Source organism: Mastomys coucha, unplaced genomic scaffold (genome assembly GCF_008632895.1).
Source record: "Mastomys coucha isolate ucsf_1 unplaced genomic scaffold, UCSF_Mcou_1 pScaffold21, whole genome shotgun sequence".
NCBI classification, from domain to species: domain Eukaryota; kingdom Metazoa; phylum Chordata; class Mammalia; order Rodentia; family Muridae; genus Mastomys; species Mastomys coucha.
In genome coordinates this window covers 19,165,096-19,178,528 of record NW_022196904.1, presented here as the reverse complement: position 1 = coordinate 19,178,528, position 13,433 = coordinate 19,165,096, and the positions used below count along the sequence as shown (strand labels likewise).

Sequence of the window (13,433 nt, the reverse complement as noted above, 5' to 3'; positions counted from 1 at the left end):
AATAATAGTTCTTTTAAAAGAATTTAACTTAGTGCATTGCAAGAGTGCGGTGGGCATGGTAGTTAATCAACACCCACCTTTTTGTTTGTTTGAGGCAGGGTCTTGCTATATATTCCAAAGTGGCTTTAAACTCAGGATACTCTGTCTCAACCACCCAGATACCAGGATTTCCAGAATATATCATCAATTTCACAGTGCCAGTGATGTGTGTTATTTATAGTTGGGTGTCTGTAAGGCATAAGGTGCTCACATCAATGAGGTAGATGGTCACTCTGCATATATATGCATATATATTAAGCATGTATATACATATTCTTTACTCTTTATTTTTATTACCACTATAAATTAATTTTTTTTTTGAGACAGGGTTTCTCTGTGTAGCCCTGGCTGTCCTGGAACTCACTCTGTAGGCCAGGCTGGCCTTGAACTCAGAAATCCACCTGCCTCTGCCTCCTAAGTGCTGGGATTAAAGGCATGCCTCACCACTACCCAGTAATTAAATTTTATTTGTATATATACTTTGATATTTTAAAAAATATTTTGAGGGCTGGAGAGATGGCTCAGAGGTTAAGAGCAATGGCTGCTCCTCCAGAGGTCCTGAGTTCATTTCCTAGCAACCACATGGTGGCTCACAACCATCTGTTATGGGATCCAGTGCCCTCTTCTGGTGTGTGTCTGAGGACAGCTAAAGTATACTCATATAAATAAAATAAATATCTTGAAAAACAAAAAAATAAATAAAAATAAATAAATAAATAAAAATAAATAAATCTTAAAAAAATATTTTGAGCTGGGCAGTGGTGAACACCTTTAATGCCAGCACTTCTGAGGTAGAAGCAGACAGATCTCTGATTTTGAGTCTAGCCTGGTCTACCCAGTGAGTTCCAGGATAGCCAAGGCTACACAGAGAAACCCTGTCTCAAAAACAAAAACAAAATAATAAATAATAAAATAATAAAATGGATAAATAAATAAAATATTTAGCTGGGTGGCACATACCTTTAATGTCAGCACTCAGAAGGCAGAGGTAGCCAGATTGTTGTGAGTTCGAACTCAGTTTGTTCTACATAGTGAGTTCTAGACCATCTAGAAGTATAAATCAAGAAGACCAGATTTAAAAAAAATACCCGATTTTAAAAAATGTGTGTGTGTGCCGTGTGTGTATTCCGTTCCCTGTGTGTGTGTGTGTGTGTGTGTGTATGTGAGTGAGTGTCAGTGGAGGACAGGGCAGTGTATTGGATCGGACAAGAGTGGGAGGTACAGGCAGTTGAGCTGCCTAATACTGTCTTGGGAACTGACTAGGGTTGTCTGCAAGAGGTGCTCTGAACTGCTGAGCCATCTCTCTACCCTCCCTACTTTGGTTTCTTGAGACAGTGTTTCATGCTGTAGCACAGGCTAGCCTTGAACTCTCATGTAGCCCAGGCTGGCCCTGAAATGGACCAGTCCCTCTGGCTTCAGCATCATGAGTGCTGAGATCAGTGAGCTAGTGTGCATAGCTTTATTTAATTATTGGTGCTGGCAGTGTAACAGACTCCCAAGTGTGTCAAAGATCCTGAGCTATTACCCCATCCCAAGTATTACTGTGCATTTACACCACAACCCAGGTTTTAATAATAATTTTATCTTTCAGGGCCTACTAAATAGCCCCATTTTTACAGATGCGGCTTAAAGAGGTGATTTCACTTGTTTTAGGTAAGAGAGTGGGTAGGAGAAGTAGGGTTGCCACTCAAGTCTGTTTTTTTGTTGTCAGGAAGTGGGGACACGGGGTGTGTTAAGGATCTATTTTAAACAGTGAAGTACAATGGCAAAACTGGGATTGTACACATCGGGCTTTGAGTACCGATCCCAGGACTTCCTTGCTATAGGATTTTGGCAGATTGATTTCCCCTGTAAGAAAGAGCCTTTTATTCTTAATCTGTGGTAGGGGTTACAATAGTGGGCTCCGCATTGGAATTTTATGAGTATGAAGATGTTACAGACAATGCTTGGCTCACAGCCTGGCACATCGTGAGCACTCAGAATTGAGTGCTGTTATTGTAACAATGATGATTATTGCTGGACCACGCTGCTCCCAGAGGGTTACAATATCCGTGGGGAGCTGCACTGTCCGTAGGCAAGGTTACATAATTCCCCAAAGGGGTGACACTTCCCTGGAGGCAGCGGTCTCCCTGAGGAGGAGGCATGAGACTTCTCTGTAGCACCCATGAGCCGGTTTAAAGGCTGAACAGGAACCCAGCAAGGGAGAAGTTTGGGTTTGAAGCCTTAAGCACCTATAGCCTGAGCCAGATAGGCCTTCCCTCTTGACTGCCGCGTCTCGCGTCTCTGATTCATCATCTTTTCATTCTCCTAGTCCCCTATCTCTTCCTTTGGTAACTCCGGTTGGTTTATTTTTCATTATTTCCCTGAGACTGTTTAGGCTTAGCTTATGAAACCATAGCTTGTGTTTCCCCTCTACTCAGCAGCAGGCTGCCTACCTGCATCCGATCGGTACCCCGATTTCCTGTTTCCCGAGCCTCAGGCTCCATCCATTCCTCCCGTCTGCTGCAGCGAACACAGACTTAACACTTCCCCTACGCTCTGGCCTTTGGTCTTAAGCCCTGTCTTCCTCCTCTCTCCTGGCGACCCCCAATGCTCCTCCGGAGCACATTTGTTCAGACTTGGGTCGCCCCCAGCATCCTGGCACTATCTCCGGAACCCCCTGCTCCAGTGTGGAGGTGGGGGTACCTCCGGCTGCGTTCCCAGGACAGCTGCAGCCTAGGGACAGTGGTGATTGTGGGGGCTCCCGAATGCATTCTCTGGTCACTTCCTCCCCAGCTGGACTTGGTCTATCAGGAAGGCCAAGACCCCATCTCCACAGGAGTCGAGGGTACAGCCGCCTCCCCATTTCCGATGCTGGGAAATGTTTCCCACCCATTCCACCCCACCCCTGGACAGCTGCCCTCTTTCAGGCTCGGGGTTGAGGGGGGTTGGGTAAACTCAGGCTGGGAAATGGCTGTGCTCTTGATCATCCTCCAAGATCCAGACTCCGCCCCCCCTGCGGAGAAGATTCTGCCCCTTCCCCACAAAAATTTCTGATCGTCCCCCTTCATAAAATTCCTTTCCTCCAAAAGGTCCCAAAAGAAACTCTGGAGCCAGGAAAGGGCAGAAGAGAGGCAGCAGGTACTGAGTGCTGAAGACTTAAGTTCTTCTGACTTAGAGCTTCCAAGAAGGGTCGTGACCCCCAGGACTTCCCCAGCCCCTCCCTGCCCTCTTCTCACTCCCCCCACCCTCCCCCCCCGCCGCGCGGCCCCTTTAAGCCAAGAGCCGGCCGGTCCTCAGTGGCTGCGCGCCGGCAAGCGTGTGTGAGTGCGCGGGAGGGGGCGGGCACAGTGTCTCCATGGCGACGCGGTGGTGACGTCGCCGGCCGGGGGGCGTGGGCGTCCCGGCCCCGGAGTGCGATATTAACCCGGGAGGCGGCGGCGGGGAGGGGAGAGGCTCTGAGAGGCGAGGCCGGGTGCGGCGGCGAGGGCGTCCCAACGGGCGCGGGACGGGACGGGGCAACGCGGGCGCCAGGAGCAGCGGCCCGGAGTCGGGCGCCTTGCCCCGGGCCCCCCAGCATGAAGACCCCGGCGGACACAGGTGGGGGCGGGGGCAGCACGTGTGGGGGAGACTTGTTGCCCCGGGAAACCGGGAGGAAAAACTTTGGGTGGGGGCTGGAGGGGCTCTGGGGAGCCCGATTGATACCCAGTTCTCGGGGACCCCCAAGCACTCGAGACCTGTTGCTTCTAGCGGCGCGAGCTGGGGTGCTGCCTGGGAGCCCCAATTCCGTGGATCCTTTCGGAATGGTGTGGGTGCTGTGGCTGCTGGGCTTTCCCTTCCCGGACCCGGCAACCTGGGTTCTCCCGGGATCACTGGGGTGGCAGAGTCCCCTCCCTGTCGTTCTGTCACGTTGCACTCCGGGGGCCGGGACGTGTGCGGGGTGAGGTGGGGGTTCTGTCCAGGGACCCGCTATGCTCGGTTTTGCGCTGCGCGGTCCGGCCCGTGACCTTCACGGCGGCGCGTGCCCAGCACCCGGTGAGCGGGATACGGGATGGCCTGGAGCTGGGCGTGAGTGGGGAACACGGGACTCGGGGTCTGGGCTGCACCGCCCCTCCCCCGTCCGTCTCCTCGCTCCCCCGCCCGGACTGAGTCGCAAAGTTCCAAAGCGCTGCCCGAACGTTCGAAAAAGGAACTTTTTGTTTCCGACCTTAGAACGCGCGGCTTTAAGGTGGCTCAGGGGAGACTTGGGTACCCTCCTCCGGCGCGGGCGGAGGCTGGGAGTTGAGGGTGGGAAAGATGGGGGGGGAAATGCAGAGGTTCCCTCTTCGTCCTTCCCCCTCCCCGATCCTGCGCCTCTTTCAGCGGGCCGTCTTTTCCCTCCGCCCCTCTCTTCCCCGCCAAGTTGCTCCTCCTTAAGGGGCTAGGGTTCCCCTCCCCCCCCGGTCGCCGGGCGGGGGGCAGCAGGATTAACCCCCCCCTCCCACTCGGACTTTCCCCCTTCCCCTCCCCCGCCGCCCCCGGGCTCGCACAAGCTGGACTTTGCGCCCGGGCGCAGAGGGGGAGGGGGCCTCGCCGCCCCCTGCCCGTCTGCCCCGTCGGAATCCGGCCCGGGGCGGGGACGAGGGAGGGGGAAGGGGGCCGGGCGCCGCTGTTCAAACTTGTTTCCTTCCCCCGGCGGCGGCCGCGGCTCCGGCTCCTATGTGCGGGTGTGTGCCCCGACCGGCCCACCCACCCCACCTCCCTGCTCGGCGGGTGGGGGCGGCTCTTAAAGGGCTCGGAGCAGGGCTCCAGCGCCAGGGGATTGGGGCCAAGGAGGGGGTCGGGAGTGGGGTAGGGGTGCGCCGTGCCGTAGGGTCAGTCACGTGCGTCCTACTTACTCCCCACTCCCCGACTCCCACAGGCTCCCGGGCTGCCGGGCCCTGGGGGCAGCAGGAGCCTCGCCTCACCCGGGGAGGGGACCAAGGCGCCCAGACAACCCCGCCTTGTCTTCCTTCTGTGTTACGGGCCTTGGCTTGACGGGACCTGTAGGGCCACGGCAACCCTGTCTGGGGTCCCGGTCATGTGTAGATTCTCATGGGAAGGCGGAGGACCAGAACGGCCTCGAGGTCGGTCTATTTCTCTGACTGCCGGCCACTGTTCGCTCTTCCATCCGATCCTCCATCCCGGCGTTTCTCTGCTCCGCCGTGGCTGTTTCCCACTTCCTGTTTTCTTCCCGGCTCTGGCGCCATCGAGGTCTGCCTGGAGTGGGGGAGGTGTTGAGGCCCCCCGGGAGGCAGACGTATTTTTCCTCAACCCCCCCACCCCCTTCGGACCCCTATATTCCCATAAAAAAGTTTAGGCAGTTATGTTAAGTTGGGGATTGTTTCCCAGAACTTATGCCCCGACCCAGGCTTGCACAGTCTGGGATATTCAGGTGTGCCTTCAGGGACCCAGCCATCACAGCCCTTCCTGTCTGCAGCTACCTTTATACCCTGTCTGCGTTTCTGGAGCCCTTCCTTCTCTCAGTGCAGCTGCTTTCTTACAGCCTCACTAGACCCCCATGCTCGAGAGAAGTCTTGCACCCTCAAGCTTTCTTGCTGCAGAGCTGGTGTTTCCGTGATTTAAGCACGTGGACCCGTATACAACACACACATGGTCTCCTTGCCCGTGCCTGGCTCCTGGCTCCAAGGCCTGAGGAACAGAGCCCCATTGAGACACCCTGACGTCACCCCCACTCCGTCCCCTCCCCAAAGCTGGGAACAGGCCCTCGTGTATGCTGTGTCCCGATGAGGAAAGCCGGTACTAGGGTGGAGCTGGGGTGGGCCTGGGCATGAGGAGGGGTCTCTGCCAGAAGTGGCAGCCAGGGTCCAGGCCCTGGGGGTGGTGTTTCTCAGGGAAGGAGGTTAGCAAGGGGGCCTGGGACAGCTCCCAGAATGCGGGCTTGAGGCCTTTCCATAGCCCCCCCACCTCCTTTCCGAGTTCCCTTTGTGTTGCATGTAGTCTCTCTCACTCCCTCTCTTCTGCAAAGTTTATTTTTAGCCTCCTGCTCCCCCGCTCCCAGGACTGTCGCTGCACACACGTTGCCTGGTTACCGGGACACGGAGGCTGGGGCTGGTGGGCTGGGAAGGGTGGCTTTAATTTTGGGGGGAGGGTGGAAGTCAGTACACCCCTCCACCTCCGGATTGATGTCTTAAGGGCCTTAGCCCCCCTCTTGGGACGGGGAGCCAGATTGGAACTGAGATAGGAGAAATCATGGAGCTTCGTGCCCTGAAGGGAGCCAGGAGTTTTTTGAAGGTGGTTCCATGGTATATGGAGGGGTGACTTGATGACTTGGGCTCCCAAAGACCTCAGGACCCTAAGGGATACCCCAGGACCTTGGTTCCCAATAGCAGGACAAGGATAATGGGACGAAGACCTGGGTTTCCAAGAGAAGGATGAGGCTGTGGATGCTAGGGTCCTTGGAAGGGGTTGTCAGGGCTGTCACTGCTAAGCTGAGGAGGACTGCTGGGATAGCACTCTGGGCCCAACATCCTTCCAACACAGCTGGGAGCCCTGGCCTGGAACCTGGCAGTGGCTGGCTGGGTTGAGGTGGGGATTTCTGAATGGGGCATGTGGACTAAGTCGGAGTGTTGAGCAGGCCATCCCATCTTACCTAGGCCCGACTGCCTGTTTAGAGGGACACTGAGTTACGCTTTGGGGAAAGATGGTCTCTGAAGGAGGAAAAGGAGGGAAAGATTGGGGTTGAGGCTCTAGGGAGGCTGAATCTTGCACAGAGTCTTGCTTGCTTTCTGTTTGAATTGGACCCCGCCCATTTTTAACCATATACCTTGGTCTTCTATAGTGGCTCCAGGGCCCCTGATCTGCCTCCCCCCTTTCTGTGCCTTCCTCCCCTTTCCCTCCTCCCACCCCTCCATTACCGGCTGCCTAGTGCTGAATTATTGATGGCCCCTGATTACCCGGGGGTTTGGGAAATGACAACAACCGCAGCCCCCCCACCCCAGGCTGCCCACCCCCTCCAGGGACCAAGTCAGCCCCCGCCACCAACCTCCACCCAAGGTTAATGCTGGGGGCGGGCCAGCAGGTGGGCTGGGAGTAAGCTGAGGATGAGAAGGCAGAAGAGGCAAGAAGATGACAGTTCTGAGCCTGCTTGGGCTCTGTCTCGGCCAGGTCCCCTCCATCCAGGTCCTAAGGGTGGACCTGGGGAGGGCATTATGGCTTAGAGGGTCCAGTGCTGTGGGGGTTGGGGGGGTTCTCAGACAGTCTGGGTTTCACTCTCAAGGGAAGACAGAAGCCTCTGTGTGTGCAAGCGCTGACCTCATCGTCAACCAGCCACCCCACCCGGCCTGGTCCTTTTAAGAAAAAAAAAAAAAATCCTCTCCAGCCCTGGGTGGGAGTAGGAGCCTCTATAACCTGAGAGGAAAAATCATAGATGTTTCTGAGGGGAGGACCACAGAAGCTGAGGAGCACTGTTAGCTCTGAATGGAAGTTGGGGTACACATAGGGGGCTATGCCCCCATCCTGCTGGCCACGTGTACTCGTTTCTGCCCCTCACCCTCCCTCACTGGCAGCCCTGCCCGCCATCCTGGCTTGGTGCCTGGCCCCCTGGCACTGGCCCCGGGACCCGCCGCCGTTGGTTTCCTGTTTCTCCCGGTGTCGCTGGAGCTGACTCCAGCTTCCCCTCCTCCCAGCTCCTGTCTAGCCCCCTCAAGCAGATGCACATACTGTTACTCTGATTTGGGTCTTCATCTGGCAGAGGAAAGAGAGCTTTCCTGATGGTGGAAGACTAAGGGGTGGGGCAGTACATAAACTCCAGGGTAGGAGCCAGAGCCCCCACCTTGGCATCTTGACCTCAGGCAACTCCCTATCTCCTGTCCCTAGGGTTTGCCTTCCCAGATTGGGCCTACAAGCCCGAGTCATCCCCTGGCTCCAGGCAGATCCAGCTGTGGCACTTTATCCTGGAGCTGCTTCGGAAAGAGGAGTACCAGGGCGTCATCGCCTGGCAGGGGGACTACGGGGAGTTTGTCATCAAGGACCCTGATGAAGTGGCCCGGCTCTGGGGGGTCCGCAAGTGCAAACCCCAGATGAACTATGACAAGCTGAGCCGGGCTTTGCGGTGAGGAGGGGCTGTGGGCCCCAGAGGACATGTGGCGGGTCCCTATGGTTGGAAATTCCTGGTGCATGAGGACAGGTTTTGGGTTTGATGTCTGGCTAGCTCTGTTAGATCCTCTAGCTGTTGTGTATTTGGGCCTTGGGCAAGTCCTGCAGTCTTGTGAACTCATAGGTCATACAGAGGTGTCCCAGGCAAAGAAATGTAGCTGGAGCTTCTAGAGTGGTCATCACTCTCTGGTTACTTGATTTCTAGGCTATTGGGTACCCTTAATGCATGACAGCCAGCCGCACTTCATAGTGCCTGGGTCCTGTGGAGGGTAGCTTGATGGCCTGATGGTGTTTTTTGCCCACAGCTATTATTATAACAAGCGCATTCTGCACAAGACCAAGGGGAAACGGTTCACCTACAAGTTCAACTTCAACAAACTGGTGCTGGTTAATTACCCTTTCATCGATGTGGGGCTGGCTGGTGAGTGTCTGGCTGCATGTCTTGAAGGGGGTGAAGAGGTGGGGCTTTCTGTGTTCAGAGGAGGCCAGAGATCATGACAGCAACTCTCCCTTCTTTTGTCAGGGGGTGCAGTTCCCCAAAGCGCCCCTCCAGTGCCATCGGGTGGCAGCCATTTCCGCTTCCCTCCCTCAACACCCTCCGAGGTGCTGTCCCCCACCGAGGATCCCCGATCTCCACCGGCTTGCTCTTCATCATCATCTTCTCTCTTCTCTGCTGTGGTTGCCCGACGCCTGGGCCGAGGCTCAGTCAGTGACTGTAGTGATGGCACGTCAGAGCTGGAGGAGCCTCTAGGAGAGGACCCCAGGGCTCGACCACCTGGCCCTCCGGAGCTGGGTGCCTTCCGAGGGCCTCCCCTGGCCCGCCTCCCGCATGACCCTGGTGTCTTCCGGGTCTATCCTCGGCCCCGGGGTGGCCCAGAACCCCTAAGTCCCTTCCCTGTGTCACCTTTGGCTGGGCCTGGCTCCCTTCTACCCCCTCAGCTCTCCCCAGCTCTGCCCATGACTCCCACCCACCTGGCCTACACACCCTCACCCACGCTGAGTCCTATGTACCCCAGTGGTGGCGGGGGCCCTAGTGGCTCAGGGGGAGGTTCCCACTTCTCCTTCAGTCCCGAGGACATGAAACGGTACCTGCAGGCCCACACCCAAAGCGTCTACAACTACCACCTCAGTCCCCGCGCCTTCCTGCATTACCCAGGGCTAGTGGTGCCCCAGCCTCAGCGCCCTGACAAGTGCCCACTGCCACCCATGGCACCGGAGACCCCGCCGGTCCCCTCCTCAGCCTCGTCTTCCTCTTCCTCCTCTTCATCCCCGTTCAAGTTTAAGCTGCAGCCACCCCCGCTAGGACGCCGGCAGCGGGCAGCTGGAGAGAAGACTCCAGGAGGCACTGACAAGAGCAGTGGTGGCAGTGGCTCCGGTGGGCTGGCTGAGGGGGCAGGCGCATTAGCCCCCCCACCGCCACCACCCCAGATTAAGGTGGAGCCCATCTCAGAAGGCGAGTCGGAGGAGGTGGAGGTGACTGACATCAGTGATGAAGATGAGGAAGATGGGGAGGTGTTCAAGACCCCCCGTGCCCCGCCCGCTCCCCCCAAGCCAGAGCCCGGAGAGGCACCAGGGGCAGCCCAGTGCATGCCCCTTAAACTGCGCTTTAAGCGGCGCTGGAGTGAAGACTGTCGCCTGGAGGGGGGCGGGTGCCTCTCTGGGGGCCCTGAGGATGAGGGTGAGGACAAGAAGGTGCGTGGGGACATGGGCCCTGGGGAGCCTGGGGGACCCCTCACCCCACGACGGGTGAGCTCTGACCTCCAGCACGCCACAGCCCAGCTCTCCCTGGAGCATCGAGATTCCTGAGAGCTGTGGGCAAGGGCCCCGTGCGCCACCCCCACCCACCCCACTCCCTGAGCTTTGGCTGCCTTAACCCCCCACCCCAACCCCCCAAGCCCTGGAGGTGAGGGCAGCTCTCTTTAGTCTCCTCCCTGCCTCCTCCCTTTCTCCTCCCCCACATTTTGTATAAAACTTTGAATTTTTTTTTTTAATGGTAGGGTGGGTGGGTGCCCAGAGCTGGGGGGTAATCTAATCCTCATCTCTGGGTTTCTGAGTTCTGGGCAAAGTGGTGGTTGGGGGTGGGAGGGGGGTGTTAAGGGGGGGGCACCTCCATTCTGGGGATTTCTATTTGAACAGAGGCTTTGGCCTTAAAACCCAGGAACTTTTTTATTACAATCGTAGGAAGTAAAGCCTTGTCTCCCTCCCTCTTCTCTGCCTCTTACCTCGTCCTCCCCCCCTTCCGTCCCCCTCCCCCGGCCCTAACCCTGCCTTCCTTGCCCCTCCAGGGGCTGTGAGTGCCTGGGTTTCTTATACCCCACAAGGTTGCAGCAGGGGCAGGAGGGACACATTTTATAAACCAAAAATTCTGTGGGGGGTGGTGGGGTGGGAGGCAGAGGAAGGTGAGGGGTGCCGCCTATGGGCCACAAATCTCTACAAGTGCCTGTTCCCTACACCACCCCAGTACTGGTCCAGTCCCTTCATGCCCACCCCCTGCTGCTCCTAAGTCTGGCCCATGGGCAGGTGGGTCAGGGGACAGGAAGGGGGGGCATCTCTCAAAACCAAACTGGAAGTCCCTCTCTGCCTCCCAGCTGGGGCCCCAGGGGTGGCCTGGAGGGCTGCGAGGTCAAGCCTTATTCTGTATTGGAAATGGAGGGTGGGGTGGGAGATGAGGGGGCTGCTGGAGAATGTATTCAAAACAATAAAACTTTGGACATTTGCATGTGGTGATCTATCCTAAGTGCAGCCACAGTATCAACACAGACTGGGCTTAATTCTGGCCAGGCCTAGACACCTGCTTCCATCTGTGGCCAGAAGGCCTGACTCCACCTGAACAGGTCAACTAGGCCTGGGGAGTTATTGGCCTCCTTTCAGATGTCACAAACCTCAGAGCTGATGATTAAGGCTTCTGGCTTTCTCTAGTCTTGTCTTTTCCTTGACCAGTTCCTTATCATCCCATCTGCCTCTAGGGCCCTTAACCTAACCCTGCTGTTCCTGGTTCTCCTACCTGGATTGCTTTTGCCCTCCAGCTCTGACTGCTAAGCCACACCCCTTCAGGTCCCGCAGTAGGGGGGCCTACTGCGGGAAGGAAGGGTCTGTATTTTGAATCAAGGCTAGCATCCTCCTCATCTCCCTCAAATGTACTACTTGGAGGAGACTTTAGTGGCCCACACCTGTAATCCCCCTAGCACTTGAGGTAGGAAGTTCAGATTTAAGGCCCGGGCCATGTAAAAGGGAAGTGTGATGTTATCCCCTCTGCATGGGATCCTTTGACCTTGAGGCCTGTAGTGTCTTGAAATCCAGCCCTTTGGAGAGACCCACAGAGCTCAGCTTCTGCTCTTGAGAGAACCTCACTGAGTACCTTGTGTGGGGTGGCTCGTGACAGCTGGCAGCTCCAGTTCCAGGGGATGCAGCTTCGGGTACCCACACAGAATTGGCATACAGTCACTCACAAACACACATTAACAAAAATCTTTTTAAGAAATTTATATTTATGTATACGAATGTTTGGTCTATATGCGCATATCTACGTACCATCATGTGTGCTGTGTCAGAGACGGTCAGGAAGGGGTGTCGGATGCCCTGGAAGGACAGAAAGATGGTTGTGAACTGACCCCTGGGTCATCTGCAAGAGCAGCACGTGCTCTTGACCACCAAGCCATCTTTCCAGCCCGAATAAAACTAAAAGGGACCTTGGGAAGTAATCTTTGTCCCAGCAGCCCACCTCCTGTGTCCCCCCTTCCCCCAAGCAGGTTTTGAGAGGGATTTGTTGCATTAAGATCTTGACTGACCTGCTGTGTGCCAAGTATTTAAGCATTTCAGTTTTTCCTTTTTTTTTTTTCTGAGACGGTTTCTCTGTGTAGCCCTGGCTGTCCTGGAACTCTGTTGACTAGGCCTGCCTTGAACTCAGATCCACCTGCCTCTGCCTCCTGGGATTAAAAGACTTGCACACATACACACAAACAGGAGCGTGCGCCCAGGCTACGCCCCAGCACATTTTAGTTCTTTAAGCATTCAACAACAAAGGGCTTCATTAAAATTGCCTATGGGCTACTGCCTTTGAGCTATTCAGCAAAGTAGCTCTTACTCTAATGTCTTATAACAACTGGATTTTCCAGTGGAAAGCCAAGGTGTTGAGTCCAATCAAGGGATCTGGGTTCTTAGAATTTGGTTGATGATGAGCTTATAGAGCTAAGAAACCAGGAGTTTGGAGCGCTGAGTCTATGAGGAGATAAAACAATCAGGAAGAATCCAGGCTCTGGTTGCTTTAGGATATAGGCCCCACCTGGGCAGTGCAGGTGTGATGCCCTAGGCCCAGAAAGGGGAAAGGGGTCCCCTCAAGGCCATGTGGTTGCTAAGAGATAAGAGTGGGAATTGAGAACAGGGCCTGTTGGACTGGCTTCACAATAAAACTCCACCTTGTGCAGCCCTGAGGGAGAAGCAACATGGAATTGGCAACTGCTACCCATCCCTGCACTTAAACTCCAGTATGTGTCAGCCTTGGAGTGGGTGCTCCATGCTGATGCTGACCAGGACTGGAAGACTGCAGGAGACAGGCTCCTCTGGCAGCTTGTGGGCAACTGCTCCCTCTCCTGGGTGATGTAAGCCATTCCCTGGGGTGGGAACCACTGGGTTATTTCTGGAAGTTGGGATGAGACAGATCTCCTGGCAACATAGATGCAGCTGAGTTGCTAGTGGGGTGATGCAGAAAGGCGGATGTTGTCATTGCAAGAAAAAAGCAGGACTGGCTAGTAGCCTCAGCAGAACCCCTCAAAGTCTTTTTTTTTTTTTTTTTTTTTTTTAAAGGCAGGGTACCTCTGTGCATTCCTGGCTGTCATGGAATGCGCACAAGGAGACCAGGCTGGCCTTCAACTCACAGAGATCTGCCTGCCCCTGCCTGCTGGGATCAAAGGCATGCACAGCCACTGCTGGGCCTTCAAAGCACTTCTAATCACATGGCTCCTAAGTGTTCAGCTTCAGAACCCCTCCAGAGGACAGATCTAATCAAACTTGTTGTCCCAGATTCTGGTTGTGTGGGATGTCATAGGTGATTTTTGGCCTTAAGAACAGCAGCTCCTCTAGTCTCTAGTCGCCCACCTGAATCCATTTGGAGGTCTGGAACATTTCCTGCAAAAAGATGCCCTGAACTTAAGTGTAGTGGCACATGTTTTTGTCCTCAGTACCTGGAAGGCTGAGGTAGGATTGCTGCTAGTTGGAGTCTAGCCTTGTTACAGAACAAGTCTAGCCTTGTTCTCCTCCTCCTCCTCCTTCTCCTCCCCCTC

The 13,433-nt window shown here is 55.5% G+C and overlaps 1 protein-coding gene across 1 annotated transcript; it reads left to right on the top strand.

Moving 5' to 3' along the window:
- The first annotated feature begins 3,444 nt into the window (after positions 1–3,444).
- Positions 3,445–10,873, top strand: Erf (ETS2 repressor factor). The gene is made up of 4 exons (XM_031385744.1): positions 3,445–3,618; positions 7,876–8,110; positions 8,460–8,575; positions 8,678–10,873. The coding sequence occupies exons 1-4, from the start codon at positions 3,597–3,599 to the stop codon at positions 9,958–9,960; spliced, it is 1,656 nt and encodes a 551-aa protein (XP_031241604.1). The 5' UTR covers positions 3,445–3,596; the 3' UTR covers positions 9,961–10,873.
- The last annotated feature ends 2,560 nt before the right edge of the window (positions 10,874–13,433 follow it).

What these genes read in the sequence shown, in the direction of transcription:
- Erf (XM_031385744.1), top strand. Translation starts at nt 3,597, where the DNA reads ATGAAGACCCCGGCGGACACAG. An exon ending in GAAGACCCCGGCGGACACAG is followed by an intron (nt 3,619 to 7,875) that starts GTGGGGGCGGGG and finishes TCCTGTCCCTAG; the next exon opens with GGTTTGCCTTCCCAGATTGG. An exon ending in AAGCTGAGCCGGGCTTTGCG is followed by an intron (nt 8,111 to 8,459) that starts GTGAGGAGGGGC and finishes TTTTGCCCACAG; the next exon opens with CTATTATTATAACAAGCGCA.